Here is an 18,280-nt window from a genome sequence, read left to right as displayed (position 1 = left end):
TCTCTTAGATGTCCAGGTTGAAACATGCAGGCATTTTAATGCGAATCTTATGTCCATATGTAGATGAGACAAATTCCAAATATTTTTATTGTTTAGACTTTGATGACAAATAAGCAAGATCAAAAATAATCAAAACTAGAATCTAGTATTTCTCAGAGAGTATGGCTCTGAATGTGAAATTTCAGCTTATGTAAAGACTCAGAGTACAGAACCCAAAATAACTAGAATTATCTATATATTTTTTTACACTGTACAGTTGTAGAAATACAAGGGAATTGTTATTAATGTTGTATCCATTTTTGATAGCCTTAAGTGCTTGTTTTCATTTTCAGGTTTAATGTTCCGCATGATGACAGTTATAAATGTAAAGAAGCTGGGATTAAACATCAGTATCATGTGATGGCCCCAACCCTTAATTACCACACGAGCCCTTGGACCTGGTCAGCTTGTAGTCAGAAGCACATCACGGAGTTTCTGGAGTGAGTCTGGGTCCCCCTTCCTGGAGTTGATAAGAAACCACTTTCTCATCTTCAGATTTCAAGTTGCTTGTTCTTTTAGAGTGGTTCAAGCAAAAGGGTTAGCTTTTCATTATTAATATTCAAGTAAATGTTTAAAAACATGAGAAAGATTGCTCAGTGGGTAGGGTCACTTGCCTGATGACCACAGTTCAGTTCTTGGAACTCCATTGTGGAGAAAGAACACCACCGAGGGGAATTGTCCTCTTGACCCCAACATGCGTGCTGAGGCATGTGCACCCCCCACACAGTAAATGAATGCATGAAGAATTTACAAAACAAGGATATATAGGTACGAAATTTTACATATGCATATATAAATTTTACTTGAGAAGTTTTTATTATAGTTCAGTCATATAGGCACGTGCCTTGTTTTTTTTTTTTTTGTAAAAAAGGCTTCTTTATTGAGAGCAGCAAGTGTAAAAAAAATAAAACAAACAACAACAACAATAAAAGGATGAAGCAGGGGTGGCCCACCCTCCCCAATTCCTCTAGGGTTCACCCAGACCTCCCCATGCCCACCCACCCAATGCTGCAGTTACATAAAAAAGCTGCCCACTGTGCATACAAAAAGGGTGGGCTAGAGAAAGTGTCGAAAGCCGCTGAACACTTTATCTGCCAGGCACTTGGCACGAGGACAGGAGATAGGCACACAGGTCTGGTTAGTGTGCACAACTCCACAGTGGGAACGACTCAACTGATATGTCCTCCACAATCTGCTAGACCCCCGGGTGGGATGTGTCTTGCTTTTTTTTATTTGGACTCTGTTTTGTCTCGAAAACCATTTATGCGGTGATTTAATGGTCATCAGAACATCTTCATGCGTCCTTTGTTTTTCCATATGTTACTAAGTAAAGTAATATTTTGAGAGGTGTTTGAGTGACAGGAGTTTAAGGAGTCCCTTCAAGATGGGAATAGCTGAAATCCAAAGAAATTTGCTTCTGCAGCGCCAGAGATGGAGCCTGTAACCCAATATGTTCTTTCAAGGCTGTTTTTAGCTTTGAAAAGAGGCAGGCCTGGGTTTCCCAGCCTTATGCCTTTACTTTCTGCCAGTTTTCTTTGCTTTTCAGTTTCTGTTATCCAAATTGTGTCTCCAATGTGGTCACTATGATTTACCAAACTCCTTCCATAAAATACTTGTGCACAAATCCTTCTCAATGTCTTTAATAGTTTATATTCTCATCTTAGCATCATTAGTATTTCAGTTACCTCTCTTGATGGAAATTGTGGAAAGAAACAGAACCATGCTTTAGAGTAGGTACTCCATGAATTGCCATCCTACCTTTGGCCTGTTACTGGCCAAAGCATCATGGTGCAGCATGTGACTGTATTCCAATAGCAAACTATGAGATATATATCAGCCTTCTCAATGTAAGGAAGATGAGACCTGTTCACAACCACAATTCCTAAGTCATGAAGGAACTTAAATATAGCAAGTACCTGGAACCGGGGAGCTAACTCCTTTCTTACTCCCTGAAAAGCCCCTAAATGTAGGGAAAGCACGAACATATTGAAATGCCTTTCTTTGCTGTTTAGATCAAGGACCATAATGCACCTTATTTTTATATTTTGACAGTTTGGATAATGCATTTGAGGCTAATGGGCACTAAAAGTGTGACATCAATTATATTGTAATAACTTGTCATTAAACAGTTCTTGTTTGCCATGCTGGGGATAGAGTCCAGGTTCTTATACACGCGGGGGTCGATGCTCTAACATTGAGCTCTATTCCCAGCCCACCCCTCATGCCACTATAACTTCTGTGGGTGTGGGTGAGGATCCAGTGCAAAACAGGCACAGTTAAAATTCCTCTGCAAGCTGATGATGTCATTATTTGTAAGAATTGTGCTTTGCTGATGTGACTATAGTTGGTTTTTAAATAGCAGTAAGATGTGGACATTGTCCTTGAAAGTAACTACCCAAACCTGGTAGAGACACCAATGTATGCAAATGTGTTCACGTTGCTGTGTTCTCTGTCTGGTTCAGCACTGGCCATGGAGAATGCCTTCTTGACAAACCAAATGGAAGAATCTATGACCTGTCTCCACAGCTTCCTGGCGCAGTGTATGACGTGAACAAGCAATGCGAGCTTATGTTTGGTCCCGGATCACAAGTGTGTCCCTACTTGGTAAGAAAATCTCTAACTTTTTGTTGGAAAACTGCCTGAAAGTTATGGTAAGGATGTCTTGCAATATGCACAATTTATTCTTGAATGAAAGAGGATTTAAATGATGTTTCATAGAAAGGGCCTAAAGTAATGAGAAACCAGAACTAATGGAGGAGTTGCTGTGTGTCAGTGCTATGCTATGTACTTCTGAACTGTCCTTGTTAACTCTCACAGAATCTGTGAAGTGTTCCTATTTGGACGATATGGCGACAGCTTAGCTATGTAATATAAAATTTAAAAATATACCTATTGGGAGGAAGAGGTTAAAATGTTGGTCCTTTAATATTGAGCTGTTTTAAGGACGTCACAAATAGAATACATGTCATTGTAAACACTTATCTTATTTCTAATTATGTGTTTGTGTGGGTGTCTGTGGGACTCTGTGTATGTGAGTAAAGTACCCATAGAGACCAGAGAGGATGTTGGATGTCCTGGAGCTAGAGTTACAGGAGGTTACAAACTGCCTGGTGTAGTTGCTGGGAACTGAACTCAAGTCTACTGAAAGAACAGTAATTGCTCTTAACCACTGAGCCATCTCTCCAGCCTTACATGTCTGTTATACAGATGTAAATGCAAAACAATTATATTTGTGGCATAAGTTCAATTGTAATCAAAGTATTCTTCACAATTTATTTTGGCAATTGTTCATAGGTCACACACTTTAACTTTCCATGGAAATAAAATCATCAAAATACTTATATTGGTTCTGTCATCATGATTTTGTTGTTGCTTTTTGGAGAAAGGATTTCTCTGTGTAACAGCCTCGGCTGTCCTGGAACTCGCTCTGTAGACCAGGCTGGCCTCTAAAGATCCACCTGACTCTCTCCTGAGTGCTGGGATTAAAGGCCTGCGCCACCACTGCGAGGCATTTTTTTTTTAACATAGGCATAAAGTTAGGATTTGGTTCACAGATCGCAGTGCTGTGCTGCCTGCGTACCCCACTGTCTAAGCAGAATGCTCATTACATTTTCTTCCCTTCTTTTCTTGAATTTGTCAAGCTGTTTCTGCCTTAACAGAGTTTGATCACCTCTGGGACCAGGAATACAGACTTAATTTACTTAAATAAACGTACACACGTTGAGAGCCCCCACTCTGAAAATCCAAAGTCGGAAATGCCCCAAATCTGCAACTCCTCGAATGCCAGTTTGATAACATAGATGAAAACATCCCATGTTGACAGGCTGCTATGAAAAATCCTGGGAAAATTGCTCCCAGTTCTGTATGTGTGCGATGTATAGAAAACACAACACAAGTCAGTTTTGTGCTTAAACTTGGACTTCAATCCCAGAGTAGCTCACTGGCCGTATTGAAAAACACCCAAAGTATAGATGAATTAAAATCTGAAAACTTGTGAGTTCAGCCATCTCAGATAATGGACTGGTCCACCTGCCTCCCCAGACAGCGAATCCTCATGTAGATACTGCCACACAATGAATGCTTATTGAACTGATCCGGGAGGCCACTGGATAGCGAGCAATCAGGCAGAACTGCGGAGTGTATCCCGCAGTGACTAATACACTCCCCACCTTGAGTTCATAGCCACAAATCTTTTATTTTTTTTTTAAATATTTACTTATTTATTAAGCATACAATGTACTGCTGGCAAGGAAGGCACCAGGTCTCATTACAGATGGTTGTGAGCCACCATGTGGTTGCTGGGAATCGAACTCGGGACCTCTGGAAGAGCAGCCAGTGCTCTTCCCCTCTGAGCCATCTCTCCAGCCCCATAGCCACAAATCTTAATAAGCTTTAAACACCCGTGGTGAAAAGGGGACCGTTTGCCTTAGTAGTTTACCTTAGAATTTCACTGTGATGGCAGCCATTCTTCTGGGCTGATTTGGACACCACGTAAACTTTTCATTTGACTTCAGAAAAAAGAGGGATTATCTTGGGCACAGCTCCTATGACTCTGGGGTTTTCTTCCTGTGAAAACTTCAGAACCATTTGTTCATACACTTGAAGTATACACTGTACTTCACAGAGTAGTAAACGTTGCTCCTTTTCACAGTTATCCCATGCACATCACTCAAATGTTCTGCCATTGCACCTGGCGGGGAACCTGTGAGTAAAGTTCAACAACAAAAAGCCTCCAGAAAAAATGTCTTACAAAAGAAACTTATTCAAGTAACTGAATATTTCTACTTCAGCTCATTGCTCTTACTATTTAATACATTAGTGAAATTTCCAATTGTTTTCAAAGTACGTCTAGCTTCAGCCATGAGCCAGCAAGCAGCTCAGATGGGTTTGGGCCACACAGAGCTGGTCTGGATGTTGATACCTGCCTTGGCTCCCCTGCCTGTTGTTACTCTGCAGAAACAATGCCGGCGCCTGTGGTGCACGAGTGCGGAAGGTGTCCACAAGGGCTGTCGCACACAGCACATGCCGCTGGCAGACGGGACGAGCTGTGGTCCTGGGATGGTAGGTTTTCTCAAAGGGTGAGTCCTGTACCCAGAGTGTCTGGAATGGGCAGCTGCTCTGCAGTGCACCGTTGCTCGTGATTTGCTGCTACCCATTGCGCAGCTAGTCAAGTTGATTTTATTGCTGTGTGTGTCGGATAGAGTATACTATCTGCAGAATTAAAAGGATAAATTTAATTTTGCTCCTATCACTAGTAGATGGGTTTTAAGTTTTAGATATTTATATGAGTAATTACGTGGGCATGCATATTTTATTCTTATTATTAAAATAGATTAAAATGTCAGAATGCTAATATGTCAACAGGCCCCTCAATTACATAATGTTTTCCCTGCATATATTTTCTTCCTTGAACTTTAATTGAATATAACTGAATGTGTTAACTGGTTTTCTCAAATCTTTAGTGATTCTAAATGCATTAAAATATCTCTTGCCCATGAATTAAGCATGTTGTGGTATAATTTGGAGTGAGGCTCTATGATAGCTCTAACTTTGTTCCTTCTCAGGATTGCTTTTGTTGTTTGTGGTCTTTAGTAACTTCATATGAACTCTTGGGTTGTTTTTTCTAGTTCTATAAAGAATAATATATGAAGTTCGATGGGAATTGCACTAAATATGTAGATTATTTTTTGGTAACATAGCCATTTTTAACATATTACTTCTGCCAGTCTGGTGTCATGGAAGGTCTTTCCATAGTCTAGTGCCTTCCCCGACTTCCTTTTTCAAAATCCTGACATTTTTCATTGTAGAGAATTTTTTTTTATCTCCTCAGGTTTATTCGTATGTTTGAGTTGTGTGTGTGTGTGTGTGTGTGTGTGTGTGTGTGTGTGTGTGTGTGTGAGAGAGAGAGAGAGAGAGAGAGAGAGAGAGAGAGAGAGAGAGAGAGAGAGATTCTATGCAACAATTGTGATGACATTATGACAAACACTGCTTTGGGAGCTAATATAAATGGGATAGTTTCTATTCTAATCTTAAATATTCCTTCCTCTCCAGTGAGAGTCTAAACTTCAAAAACAAGAGAAATAATTACATTCCTTTTGCATTCCTCCAGCCTTGGGTACCGGGTAGACAGGGAATGCTTTTTCCAAGCTTAAATGTAGCCTCACTTCTGAACTGACATTTGCTCTACCTAATTGACAGCTCTTCTCTTGCTGCTGTTACGATGACGCTGATGCTTTAACTAGATGCACACAAGCCATTGCTCTTTGTGTGATTACTGTGTTCATAGCATTGCCACCGTGGGCTGTGTGTGACCAGAGACATGGAGACCCGTCCTGTGGATGGCGAATGGGGACCCTGGGGACCCTACAGCTCTTGCTCAAGGACGTGCGGAGGTGGAATTAAAAGCACAACCAGGCTCTGTGATCGCCCCGAGTATGTCTTTTTATTCACTGTAGATTAAGATTATCTCAAGGACCCGAAAGTAAAAGTCAGTTCCGTTCACTTCTAACACTGGAGGTCAGTCTGCAAGTTTCAGAGATTCGGAATCACTGTGGAATACTTTAACCCATACTGCTTTGTACCTTTGTAGATTCAGACTTAAAAAAACAATGCCAAACAAAAAAAACCTGAACTTTTATAATTTGCGTGGAGACAGCTGTTTTCCTCCTTACTCTTCGTTTTCTGCTTCGGTGTGATTTAAGGAGATGTGAATGGTAGTTCTGTCTTCATTTTACTGTGTTTCAAATGAAAGGCCCTAGGCCCCTCTTCCTGTGTTTTGACTCGGCTGCCCAGATGGGCCACTCGGTCACTAGTTCTTTATTGTTCTGTAATCTGACGTGCCTCCTTTCCCTCCTCTGCTCCTATTCTGGACGCCTCACTGTCTCAGCCGAGTAAGTGCCCAATCATCTCTCTTCATCCAACTCGAAGGCATGCCGAGATCCAGAGAGATTTTAAGTATTTCTATTTTATATGTAACAAGTCATGGGCCAGGTGACACTCTGCTCAGTCATATCAGTGAGCATTTCTAATGCACAGGAATACAACACACTCTGAATCAATCTTACAGGTCATTGAAATTTTGGGCGAAGTAAATCATATATCATTTTTACCCTGAAAACTTCTGGGGTTTATTTCCAATAATAAATTGAATAAATTATTGCAGTGACAAGCATATACATACATACATACATATATACATGTATAAATGTATATATATATATAGATAGATAGATAGATAGATATAGATAGATAGATATAGATATACACACACACACCCCACTCAAGCATGACAACAATGGGTATGTCTCCCTTGTCACCTAAGTTTCTTTGTTGTCTGTACCTCACTAGACAACATTTTTTAGTTTGAAAACAAAGACCCACCATTAGTCCTTGCTAATCCTGTCAGAACTGAGACTTATTTCTGGTTTCCAGGTCTCAGGTCTACTTGAGAAGGGGTGGCTATTTTTCTGATTCGTTTGCCAGAAAACCGCTTAAAACCCTTTTGTGTATTTCTGCTTCAACCTATAATGTTAAAAGAGCGTCAGTGGCCTTTCTGGTCCTGGAGGCAAATGGGCGGTTGTAGAAATAGATGACCACAGTGATGTTTTACTGATGCGCTTTAAAATGTAATGAATTTGACTAGGCCAAGAAACGGAGGAAGGTACTGTGTGGGCCGCAGGATGAAATTTCGATCATGTAACACTGATTCATGTCCAAAAGGCAAGCAAGACTTCCGCCAAAAGCAGTGCTCCGACTTTGATGGTAAACATGTCAACATCCACGGCCTCCCCGCTAATGTGAGGTGGCTGCCCAAGTACAGCGGGGGTAAGTAGCGCAATTGCTTCCATAGGAAACCGTTTTGCCGTGTAGAAACGCGGAGCCTCATTGTTCTGCATCCGAAATGGCATTCTTCTTTCTGCAGTTGCCATAAAAGATCGCTGTAAACTCTATTGCCGGGTCGCTGGGACTACCAGCTTCTACCAGCTGAAGGACCGAGTGGCTGATGGTACACCCTGTGGGACCGAGACTAGTGACATCTGTGTCCAGGGCCTTTGTAGGGTAAGTAAACTTCATGTTTCTATTGGCGAACAATGTGTTTCTTCTACTTCTGTAACCAATGTTGTCTCTGTTCCTTCAGAGTTGTTTTATGGATGCCATTAAAGTAATCTTTGAGATCATGCTATCTCTAGGACTGTGGTTAACTTTGTATTGTCGTGGTATATACCTGTATCCTGGTAGAGGAGGCCGAGGCGGGCCAGCCTGGTCTAGATAGCTGGATCCTGCCTCAAAAATAAAACAAAAGCAGCCTAAAATGCATAAGGTGGCTGATTTTGTTTTGCCAGTTGTATTTAGAGTCGGCATGATGCTACCTTCTTTAAAAGGTAGGAGAAAAGTGACTGCAGGGTAGAAACGTGCCTTTACTACTTCAGATGTGACCTCCCGTGGTGACGGGTAACCAGCATCTCCTCCCTTTCTCTAGTCCTGTGACTCTTAGTTCTCCTGTTCAAACAGCAGTGTCGAGCACTTGATATGAACAGATATTAGAGATATGATTTCAGAGATGTAACGGCAGTGTTGAACACTCAATATGAACGATATTAGAGATAAGATTTTAGAGATGTAACAGCAATATTGAACACTTGATATGAACGATAGTAGAGATAAGATTTTAGAGATGTAACAGCAATGTTGAGTACTTGATATGAACAGATATTAGAGATAAGATTTTAGACATGTAAGGAAGTAAGTGCTCAGGTTGGAACTGGGACCAGGAAGATATTTGGTGTGTAATTTTCATCGGAACTCCTTAGAGATTCAGATATTATTTTGAAGTGGAAGAAGCGATGAGGTTTGCTTTGTACTTTATGGTCTCTTTTAGAATGACCTTGGTTAGAAGATGGGAGGCAGGACCACCAGCAGGCTTCTCAATAAATGAAAGAGGCATGCGTGGAAACACATATGCTTCAGATGGTTGGCGATCTGGGGAAGGCAGGTGGAGTCTGGGCATCAAAACAGCGAATGCTGTCCAGACAGCAAGTGCGCTGCTGGGAGGCCGTTTCTTTGATTGACGGGGAGCGTAATATGTCTAATTACATCTCCTTGTAGCCACGCATTTGTTGCCTAAGTGATAATAGTCTGCACCCAAAGGCCTTAGGAGATGTTCAAAGACACTTAGCTTACATTTTAGAAATACATTAAATAGCACAAAAAGATTACTCTGTGGCCCCCAAACCATATGTCGTATTTAAACAAGCAACACAGCCAAATGAAATGAAGCAAAATATGACAAAGATGATCTGAATGCCTAGATGCATTTGCCATTCATAAAATACATGGGTAAATCTTCATCATGGAAGTATTTGCCTCTTTTATCAAAAACATACATACGGCAGGGGGATGGGATGGCTCCACGGGTAGGACATTTGCTGCCAAGCCTAATAACTGGAGTTCTGCTCCTGGAGTCCACGAGATGGAAGGAGAGAACCAGTCCCCCGCCCCCCTGCCATGCTCTGGTACACACTCCCTGCCCCACCATCCCACTATGTAAATAAGCTAGTGGAGAACTCAGTCCAGGTGGAGAACCCAGTCCAGGTGGAGAACCCAGTCCAGGTGTCATGTGAACCTTTCTCTTTGGGTTACCCAGCTTAGAGGTCTAGTCCATAAAGGTAACGGCCATGTCATGCGCAGAGGGCACCTGGGGGAAGGGACTGCACTTTTCTCTGAAATGTCTAGGACAATCCTTTAGTAGACACTTTGCTGATGATTAAACTGGGGGAAATTCATTCAAATGTTTATTTGGAACATGCTTTATTTCCAGTGTTCTATGGCCACAATATTTTTTTTAGAAAACATACAAACAACACCTTTTTTTGACTATTCTAATGTGGTTCTTATCCCAATGAGTCTTTTTGAGTTATCTCTCTTTAAAGGTTTTCTTTTTAAAAAACGTTATTTTGTGTATCGATGGTTTACCTGCTTGTATGTATGTATGTATGTATGTATGTATGTATGTATACCACATGTATTTGTTCCCTGTGGAAGCAAGAAGAGGGTGTCAGATCCCCTGGAACTAGAGTTATAAATGGTTGTGGGTGCTGGTAATCGAACCCAGGTCCCCCGGAAGAGCAGCCGGTGCTCTTGCCCTAATTTATGGTTTTCAAATGATTTTGGAATATAGGAATCTTTGTCTGTCCCAATGTAGAATTCAAGTTATTACCCGAAGATATTAATTTAAAAAATTCTGTAAACCCTTTAAACACACTGCTTCCCAGACCCTGTGAACACAGTTCACATGTCACTGCCCACCTGGTTTGGTAGATGCTCAGAGAGACTCCTGTTGCAGCAAACCTCTGCTAACTGAAATCATCTTTTGAAGAGAACCTTGTATACTTTAAAGCGCTGTGCACATAAGTAGTCACTTTGACGCTATGAATCATGATGATTGTGTTTTGAAGCAAGCTGGCTGTGATCATGTGTTAAACTCCAAGGCCAAGAGAGACAAATGTGGAGTGTGTGGTGGAGATAACTCTTCATGCCAGACTCTGGCGGGCGTCTTCAACAGTGCCCATTATGGTAAGCTATGTGTACTTGCCTCCAATTTCCCCTTTTCTCTGAGTTAGCGCTCTAGTGTACAATCTCTGTTGTACAGCAGAAATGTGTAATCTGCGTCCTCAGTCCAGAATGATTGTCAGTGAAAATCTCCAAATGTAAAGAATAAGTCTTGAGTCGGGTATGTTATTTGAATTAAGAATTCACTTCCCCAAGACAAACCTGATTCTATGTTTTGTTGTCTCTGTTTTTGAAATGAGGTCCAGTATATCCCAGGCAGGTCTAGAACTTACGACCTCTCGCCCTTGACTTCTCAGGTGCTGAGTCTGCAGGCATGCACCATGCCCGGCTCGTGCTGGACTGGGGCCAAACTTAGGACTTCTTGCATGTTCAGCCAGTTCAGAACTGAGACCATCCCTAACCCTGAGTCTAATTTTTAATAAAACAATTGGATGCATTAATGAAAATCAAACAGTAAATCCAGTAGTATTTGACCATATTGTGTGAATTTTCTCCAAATTTTGGAAACCTTTTCATGATGTTTCTTTTAAGTTAGAATGTGTATATTTATGACTTTTCTGGGAAACTTGCTTTTAATGATTTTAATACTTGAAACCCTTCCTTCCTTCCTCTCTCCCTTCCCCCTTCCCTCTCTCCCTCATTCCCTCCCTTCCTCTTTCCTTCTCTCCCTCCCTTTTGCCTTCTCTCTGCAAGGAAATGCCTGGTCTATGTGTTGTGTTTGTTTTTACTGCTGTATTGAAAATGTTGACTGAAAGTAAAGGGTGAAAATTTTAACCTAAATGTTGGCTCATAATTGCCACCTCACTGATTTCCCAAGCAGCAAGTGTGATATAGTTCCAGTGGGAACTTGGCAATGATTTCGATTTTATTTAAAGCTGTTTTAAGGCCACCTCCGACATTTTGAATTCTAAACTCTCCTCGGGAAATTCTCCCTCTTTTAATATTGTTACAGAAGACTTTAAAACTTCCCTTGTACAGTAAAAACTTAATTCCTACAGTATTATTTTTCAGCATTAAAGTATGTTCATATGGTTGATCTTAAGATGCTGCTGGTAACTATTCCGATGAAAGGGTATAACTTAAGACTCCATTTTTAAATTTTTATCTATATGAGAAGCAAAGAGCATTTCATATTTTAATGTACTGGAGATGGGCTTGTGTGTTCCCAACATGTTCTTTTTCTCTTTGTTACTGATGATTTCATGTGAGTTACATTCTTGGATTCCCTTGGGTAACCATAACACAGGCTTGTGATTAACCACAGTGACAAAAAAATATTTCACAGTACAAAACCACATATATCAAGTTAGAACTGAAAACCTAACCTGGAGAAAACTGTGTTCCTCGTTCCCATACCCATGGGAAACCTTGAGCAAACCATCTGCAGGGTAGGGAAAAAAATTTACCACATCTGCCCCCTGGTGGCTACCTCCATTCTGGCATCTTTTTGGTACCATGGGCTTGCTTGCATCAAGGTACTGGAGACTCAGGGAAGAAGTTGATGAGGCTGTTTTATGGTGAGAGTTGTCCGGATTAAAATTAATCTTGGAGATTATAAGATAGAGTATACATAAAGTAGTCAAACTGTCACCTTTATGCTAAGTTGAGACACTTTAAAAAATTAAGTTAGGTTGCTCCAAAAGCCTAGAGGCGTTCTGGCACCATCATCTTTATGTAATCATGGGACAGTATTTTCAAATTTAATGCATAAAAAAATTACAGCTCTTATTCATGTACTAAACTGAGGGAATTAATTTTTTGAAAAAGGGACAAGGAAAATCCTGGGATAACATCTCTAGAGCATGCTAAGTCCTGTGCTTTCCCCGAGGGATCTAACTAGCTAGCTATGAGAGTATTTTTCGGAATAATGTCAGGAAAAGTTTTTTCTTTTTATTTAATGTGTATTTTATACTGCATTTCCTCTTCCAACAGTGCCAATATCGTGGAATTTGATTCAATAAACTACAGTTATTACTTTCATCCTGCTTCAGTAAACTTTACTTTTTTTGTAACAGATATTGGTAGACTTTAAAAACTAATGTAAAGTTTGGAGAGTCTAGTTTGAGGTACAAACTAAAAGCTTAATAAAAAAATAAATTTTCTATTACTGTTTCTCAATATAAAACCTGTTGCCACTCAGTCTTCCTAAACATCATGTCAGTGGCCAATTATATTGATAGCCCTAGATTTGTGAATAGCATTTGAAATCCTGGACTAAAATGTGTGGGCTCAAAGTAAACATTTTCTATACTCAGAATTTCAGAAGTAGTAAAACTAATTAGGAACTGTTGGACTTTAAGAATCTCGAGGTTGGAGCTGAAGAGATAGCTCAGAAATCCTCGCTACTCTTGCAGAAGACCCGAGTTCAGTTCTCAGGACCCACATCAGGTGGCTCCCAACTGCCTTAGCCCCAGCTCCAGATATTTGAAACCCTCTTCTGGTCTCTGCAGACACCCCCATCCCACTCACACAGATACAAACATATACAATAACAAATATAAAATCCTAAGATTCTGAACCTCAAGGTCAGTGTATTTGGGTGGTTGCCTTTATTCACTCTTGCATAGTGTTAAGTGTTGGTTCAGATGGAAAATCACAAACCACTTCATCACATTTTAAAGGCTAGGAAGAAATGAAAAGTGTGGCTGTGCCATTCCAGTCTTGCAGGCACTTGGTGGTAATAGTTGGTGAAATGTCTGTGGTTATAAAATTTACATGTCCGAAATTCTATTGCAGGATACAATGTTGTCGTCAAGATTCCTGCAGGGGCAACAAACATTGAGGTCCTTCAGCACAGCTATTCGGGAAGACCCGAAGATGACAACTACCTTGGTAAACATGTAGTAAGCAGCAGCTGGTGTGTGGTTTGTGTGTAATTTCTCAGAGGTCTGTAGTTGATGGAGCTCTTTCTACACCTTTAGACATATGTTCTTAAGCTACACAAAATAAACCCTATTGAAAGGAAAAAGGAAATAATGGAAAAATTAGTGTTTGTTTTCCATTCTAGTATTTTAGGTAACTAAAGTTGGTATTCAGTTCCAGTTGTATGCGTATTCAGAGTAAAATTCTAGTCTTTCTGACGCTCACTGTAGCACTCCGACTTTCTGTAAGAGTTTTTTTACCATGTGGCGAAAGTACTTGAATGCAGTTTTATTTCAAGTTCTGTAAATAACTAGCCTCATATTTTGAGATGTCACTGAATGTGGTTATTGTGTATTTCTCGAGTATAGGTACATTTTTGTTATCTTTTAAAAAATATCTTTCAGATTTGGAGAATTCTGCTTAGATAGAAATATGTGAAGGTATTTACAAAGATTTTTCTCCCCACAATGAGCCAATTCCTGAATTTTCAAATTCCTCCAACTGGTGATGTGTAGCTGATGAGGCAATTTTTCTGCTTCAAATTAATTTGATTTCAATATTGTCCCATGTAACTAATACATACAACTAGCCATATGACTTTGTTATGAACAGTTAATGTCAGAAAGAATATATGACATTATCGAGTCAAGTATACAGGGGATAGCTTTTGAATAGGTCCAGGATTTCTTTGGTGTGAGAATTTAGACTTTTGCAATACCAAGCAGCTGGACTTGTCCACACAAGTGTATATGCCAAATTCCGTTGAACTCTTCACTTAAGAGTGATTGACTTCCATGCAGTGTCACTTTGATTGCCATGAATGCAAAACATTTCCCAAATAGAATTGAATGCAATGGTCTTACTTTTCTGTCCTGTTGTATTTAATTGGTATTATTTTTCTTCTACTTAAACATTTTGCCTCGGTTTGTAGCCAGAGATGTGTGCTGCTAAAATGTAGATAAATAATCAACCTGGTCATATCTTCCTGGGAATAGTCCATGGGTTCTCCCCAAGTACAAAAGTCAGAGATGTTCTAGCAAAGAAAGTGCTGTGCACACAGTAACATGGAGACTTGAGTCTGACTTATAAAGAAAGTGCTGTGCACACAGTAACATGGAGACTTGAGTCTGACTTTATAAAGAAAGTGCTGTGCACACAGTAACATGGAGACTTGAGTCTGACTTTATAAAGAAAGTGCTGTGCACACAGTAACATGGAGACTTGAGTCTGACTTATAAAGAAAGTGCTGTGCACACAGTAACATGGTGACTTGAGTCTGACTTATAAAGAAAGTGCTGTGCACACAGTAACATGGAGACTTGAGTCTGACTTATAAAGAAAGTACTGTCTGTGCACAGTAACGTGGACACTTGAGTCTAACTTATAAAAAAAGGGCTGTGTGCACAGTAACATGGAGACTTGACTCTAACAATGAGGAAAATAAAGAAATGAGTCACTGGAAGATTTTTTTAAAAGACTTTATTGTTTGAGAGTTTCATGTCACCAAAAGTCCCCTCAATAGGTACGTGGACATTGTGTACATTAGAGAAAGCTCATCCCCTTACACAGAGGAGTTTCTGTTCCACGGGACAAGTGTAAAGCTTGGTTTGTTCCTTAGTGTCATCTGCACAGTTCCTTCGGCTGTCAGCATCAGTAACCTGAGTGCATTGGTTGAGGCCCGATGCCAACTCCTTATTTTCTTCAAGATCCCTTTTCAGGTCTCACGGAAATTTTAACTCAAGTAAAAAAAAAAAAAACAATCAAGAGAAACACACTTGGTTAATATAGGGTTTATTATTATAAAATACAGAGTGTTCTAGGGTCTTGAGAATTAAACATAAAAGGCTAATCTTGTATGATTTATGTAACTTCTCCAAATACTTTCCCGATCTGATTGTGGCTAATTGCCTGGTGTGGTTGAGAGTTTTATTAGCGCTGATGAGTAGCTGAAGAGACTGATGCAGAGGCTTGTGTGAGACCACGTGGTGATCAATGGGAGTTCCTCTACTGCACTGCTATGGATTTCCTGTAACTCCATGAATATTCATTTATAATCTATTTACATATACAGATATGAAACAAGACCAGGCTACTAGTATAGCCCATATAATAACATATTCTAGTATAATATAATAATATATTGTCATTTGTAATAACATATAATAATATATTCTAGTCCTGTTTCATATCTGTATATGTTTATAGTATACATGTGGATATATACAAGTGTACGTGTATGACAGGCATCTTAGTTACTTTGTTGCTGTGATAAGAATACCTGGACAGAAGAAATGAAAGAGAAGCATGTTAGTTTGGGCTTACATTTCAGGAGTATATTCCGTCATGGAGAGAAGGTCCTGGCAACAGAGCTCAGGGCAGCTGGTGACAGTCCAGCCACAGTTGGGGGCAGAGGATGACGGCTGCTTGTGCTCAGAGCTAGCATTCTCCTTCTTGTGCAGATCGGATCTGAGTCCAGGGAATGGTGCTGCTCAGTGTCAGGGAATTCTAACCTCAGTAATCCTAATCAAGATGACCTTTCACAGACCTGGCTAGTGCCTTACCTAATCCAGATGGTCCCTCTCGGGAAGCTGGCCTTCTAGGTGATTCTAGATACGATCAAGTTGATAATATTAACCATCACTGGGCTTGTGTCAATTCCAATAGGAAAGAGAAAGGAAAGGGGTGTGAACCTAAAGGAAGGTAGGGATGTTATTGTGAAAACAGTCACATGTATCAGTGGCAATCAAGAGCCTCTTTGTGAACAACTGTGGGCATTTCTGTGAGGGATGGTGAACACCACTAGTGTTTTAAGATACTGTTCTGATCTCAACTCAGTGGTCACACAGATGGCCCTGGCTGAATGGACCATGAAACCAACCCAAAAGTCATGAACCAGGCCAAAGGACTAGTAGACAGGAGTGAGAGGGGGTAGATTGGGAGGGCAGAGGCAGGGCGAGTAGACAGGATGCATCGTGTCCACGTATGAAATTGCCAAAGGGCTAACTTACTTCATTTAGAAATTTGGCCTTGAAATTAAGGCTTTGCACATTTGTTCCCAATGAGCATAAATGACCCGCAGATGAACTGTTCTATGTTCTCTAATGACTGATTGGTGGGTGCTCTGGTTCCTCCCACTTCTCCTGTCCTGTGTCCTTCCTGTTTCGTGCCTCTGAGGAGGTTCTAGAATACAACAGCATAGGGCGAATCTGTCTTAATATATTTGGCTGCTTTGTTGAAGTTTTCTTATTCGCAGGTTAGAGACCACGGTGCAATAAAGTAGTTTATTTCCTTGGCGTCGATTTGTATTTACTTTCTTTAGATTCAGGTAAAGAAGTTGAGTTTAAAAGTGAGGAAAGTTAACTCCATCCTGCTTGCCGGATCTACCATTTCATGAACTGCATCACATTGTTTTACAGCGTTATCTGACACGCACGGGAACTTTCTTCTGAATGGAAATTTTGTTGTAAGTATGGCAAAGAAAGAAATCAACGTCCAGGGAGCTATCTTCGAATACAGTGGATCAAACAACTCGATTGAAAGAATTAATAGCACTGACCGGCTGGAAGCGGAGCTCGTTCTGCAGGTAACGGCCTGTAGGCAGCGGTGAGACTTGGTCGTGGTCTTATTAGAATACTAGTTAAGTGCTTAACATAGTTAGCTGTAAAAGCAATGTCTTAAGAGTATGTCTTTTATAAATTAATTGTCTGTTCCTCTGTATTTTATTGAGGTGCTATGTGTAGGTAACTTATACAACCCTGACGTGCGCTATTCCTTCAACATCCCCATTGAGGAGAGGAGTGACCTGTTCTCCTGGGATCCATATGGGCCGTGGCAAGACTGTCCCAAAATGTGCCAAGGTACCCTGGCCTTAAATAAGAGACCCAAGCTGATGTATGCTGGTATTGTTTGGTTCCTCTTAAGTCTGGCTGGCGAATGAGTCTTTCCATAGATGGAGCATTCAGACCTGCATCGTGCCCTCTCTGCCCCCTCCAACTTGCTCTCCCTTGACTCTCCCATCAACGCTGCTGTCTTCATGGTTCTTCACTGTCTGTCTTCTCCTCTCCCTGTAGCTTTCCAGGGTAGTACCAACCCCCCTGCCCCAGTTGCTCCCCTCCACACAGTTTGTTTTTAAGACTCCATCTGTCTCTTACTGTTGTAATGTCAAACATTCATTTTATTTCCCTTGCTTGGACATGAGAAGATACATTTGTATCATGGCATGCAAAGCTGAAAGGATCAGAGGGGAAAAGAGAAAAGCAAGAAGAGAGATAGCAGAGGGGAAGATGGAAACAGTGGAGTCATATGTAGTCTGTAATAGTGGGTGGTTTGTGATATAATGCTATGTTCAGTGCAGGCAATATTTATTGAGGGGCTGTTTTGGCTCAGGTTGTTATTTTATTTATTTATTTATTTATTTATTTATTTATTTATTTATTTATTTATTGGGACGGTTTCTCTGTAGCTTTGGAGCTTGTCCTGGAAACTAGCTCTTGTAGACCAGGCTGGCCTCGAACTCACAGAGATCAGCCTGCCTCTACTTCCCAAGTGCTGGGAAGGCAGCCACCACCATTTCCCAGCTGGCTCAGGTTATTATTAAGAGCTAAATTTTGTACTCCGATATAGCCCACGCATAAGGATCTCCATGTAAATGCAGTGGCATGGCTATTCAAGGAGATTCCTCAGATAAGGCGGTAGGAGTTTTAGTGTGGACACCAAGGCGTAGAGCTTCTATAGAATGGAATATGAAGGGTTGCAATGGATTAGAGGGAGGAGGCTCAGAACAGTATGTGGATGAGAAAAGGTGGGTGCA

At 40.7% G+C, this 18,280-nt stretch overlaps 1 protein-coding gene across 1 annotated transcript in view; it reads left to right on the top strand.

Annotated features, from left to right (window-relative positions):
• The window catches only part of Adamts20 (ADAM metallopeptidase with thrombospondin type 1 motif 20), a 121,412-nt gene that overhangs the window by 42,803 nt on the left and 60,329 nt on the right, over nt 1-18,280 (top strand). The window contains exons 9-18 of the mRNA XM_075960443.1: nt 333-479; nt 2,502-2,643; nt 4,996-5,100; nt 6,326-6,471; nt 7,682-7,863; nt 7,961-8,097; nt 10,494-10,611; nt 13,345-13,440; nt 16,887-17,053; nt 17,198-17,327. Of these exons, the coding sequence (XP_075816558.1) occupies nt 333-479; nt 2,502-2,643; nt 4,996-5,100; nt 6,326-6,471; nt 7,682-7,863; nt 7,961-8,097; nt 10,494-10,611; nt 13,345-13,440; nt 16,887-17,053; nt 17,198-17,327 (1,370 nt within the window). The remainder of the gene's footprint in view (nt 1-332; nt 480-2,501; nt 2,644-4,995; nt 5,101-6,325; nt 6,472-7,681; nt 7,864-7,960; nt 8,098-10,493; nt 10,612-13,344; nt 13,441-16,886; nt 17,054-17,197; nt 17,328-18,280) is intronic.

Source organism: Microtus pennsylvanicus, chromosome 2 (genome assembly GCF_037038515.1).
Source record: "Microtus pennsylvanicus isolate mMicPen1 chromosome 2, mMicPen1.hap1, whole genome shotgun sequence".
Classification (NCBI taxonomy): domain Eukaryota; kingdom Metazoa; phylum Chordata; class Mammalia; order Rodentia; family Cricetidae; genus Microtus; species Microtus pennsylvanicus.
The sequence above is the reverse complement of the archived record's forward strand: the minus strand, read 5'-3'. Positions and strand labels throughout refer to the sequence as shown.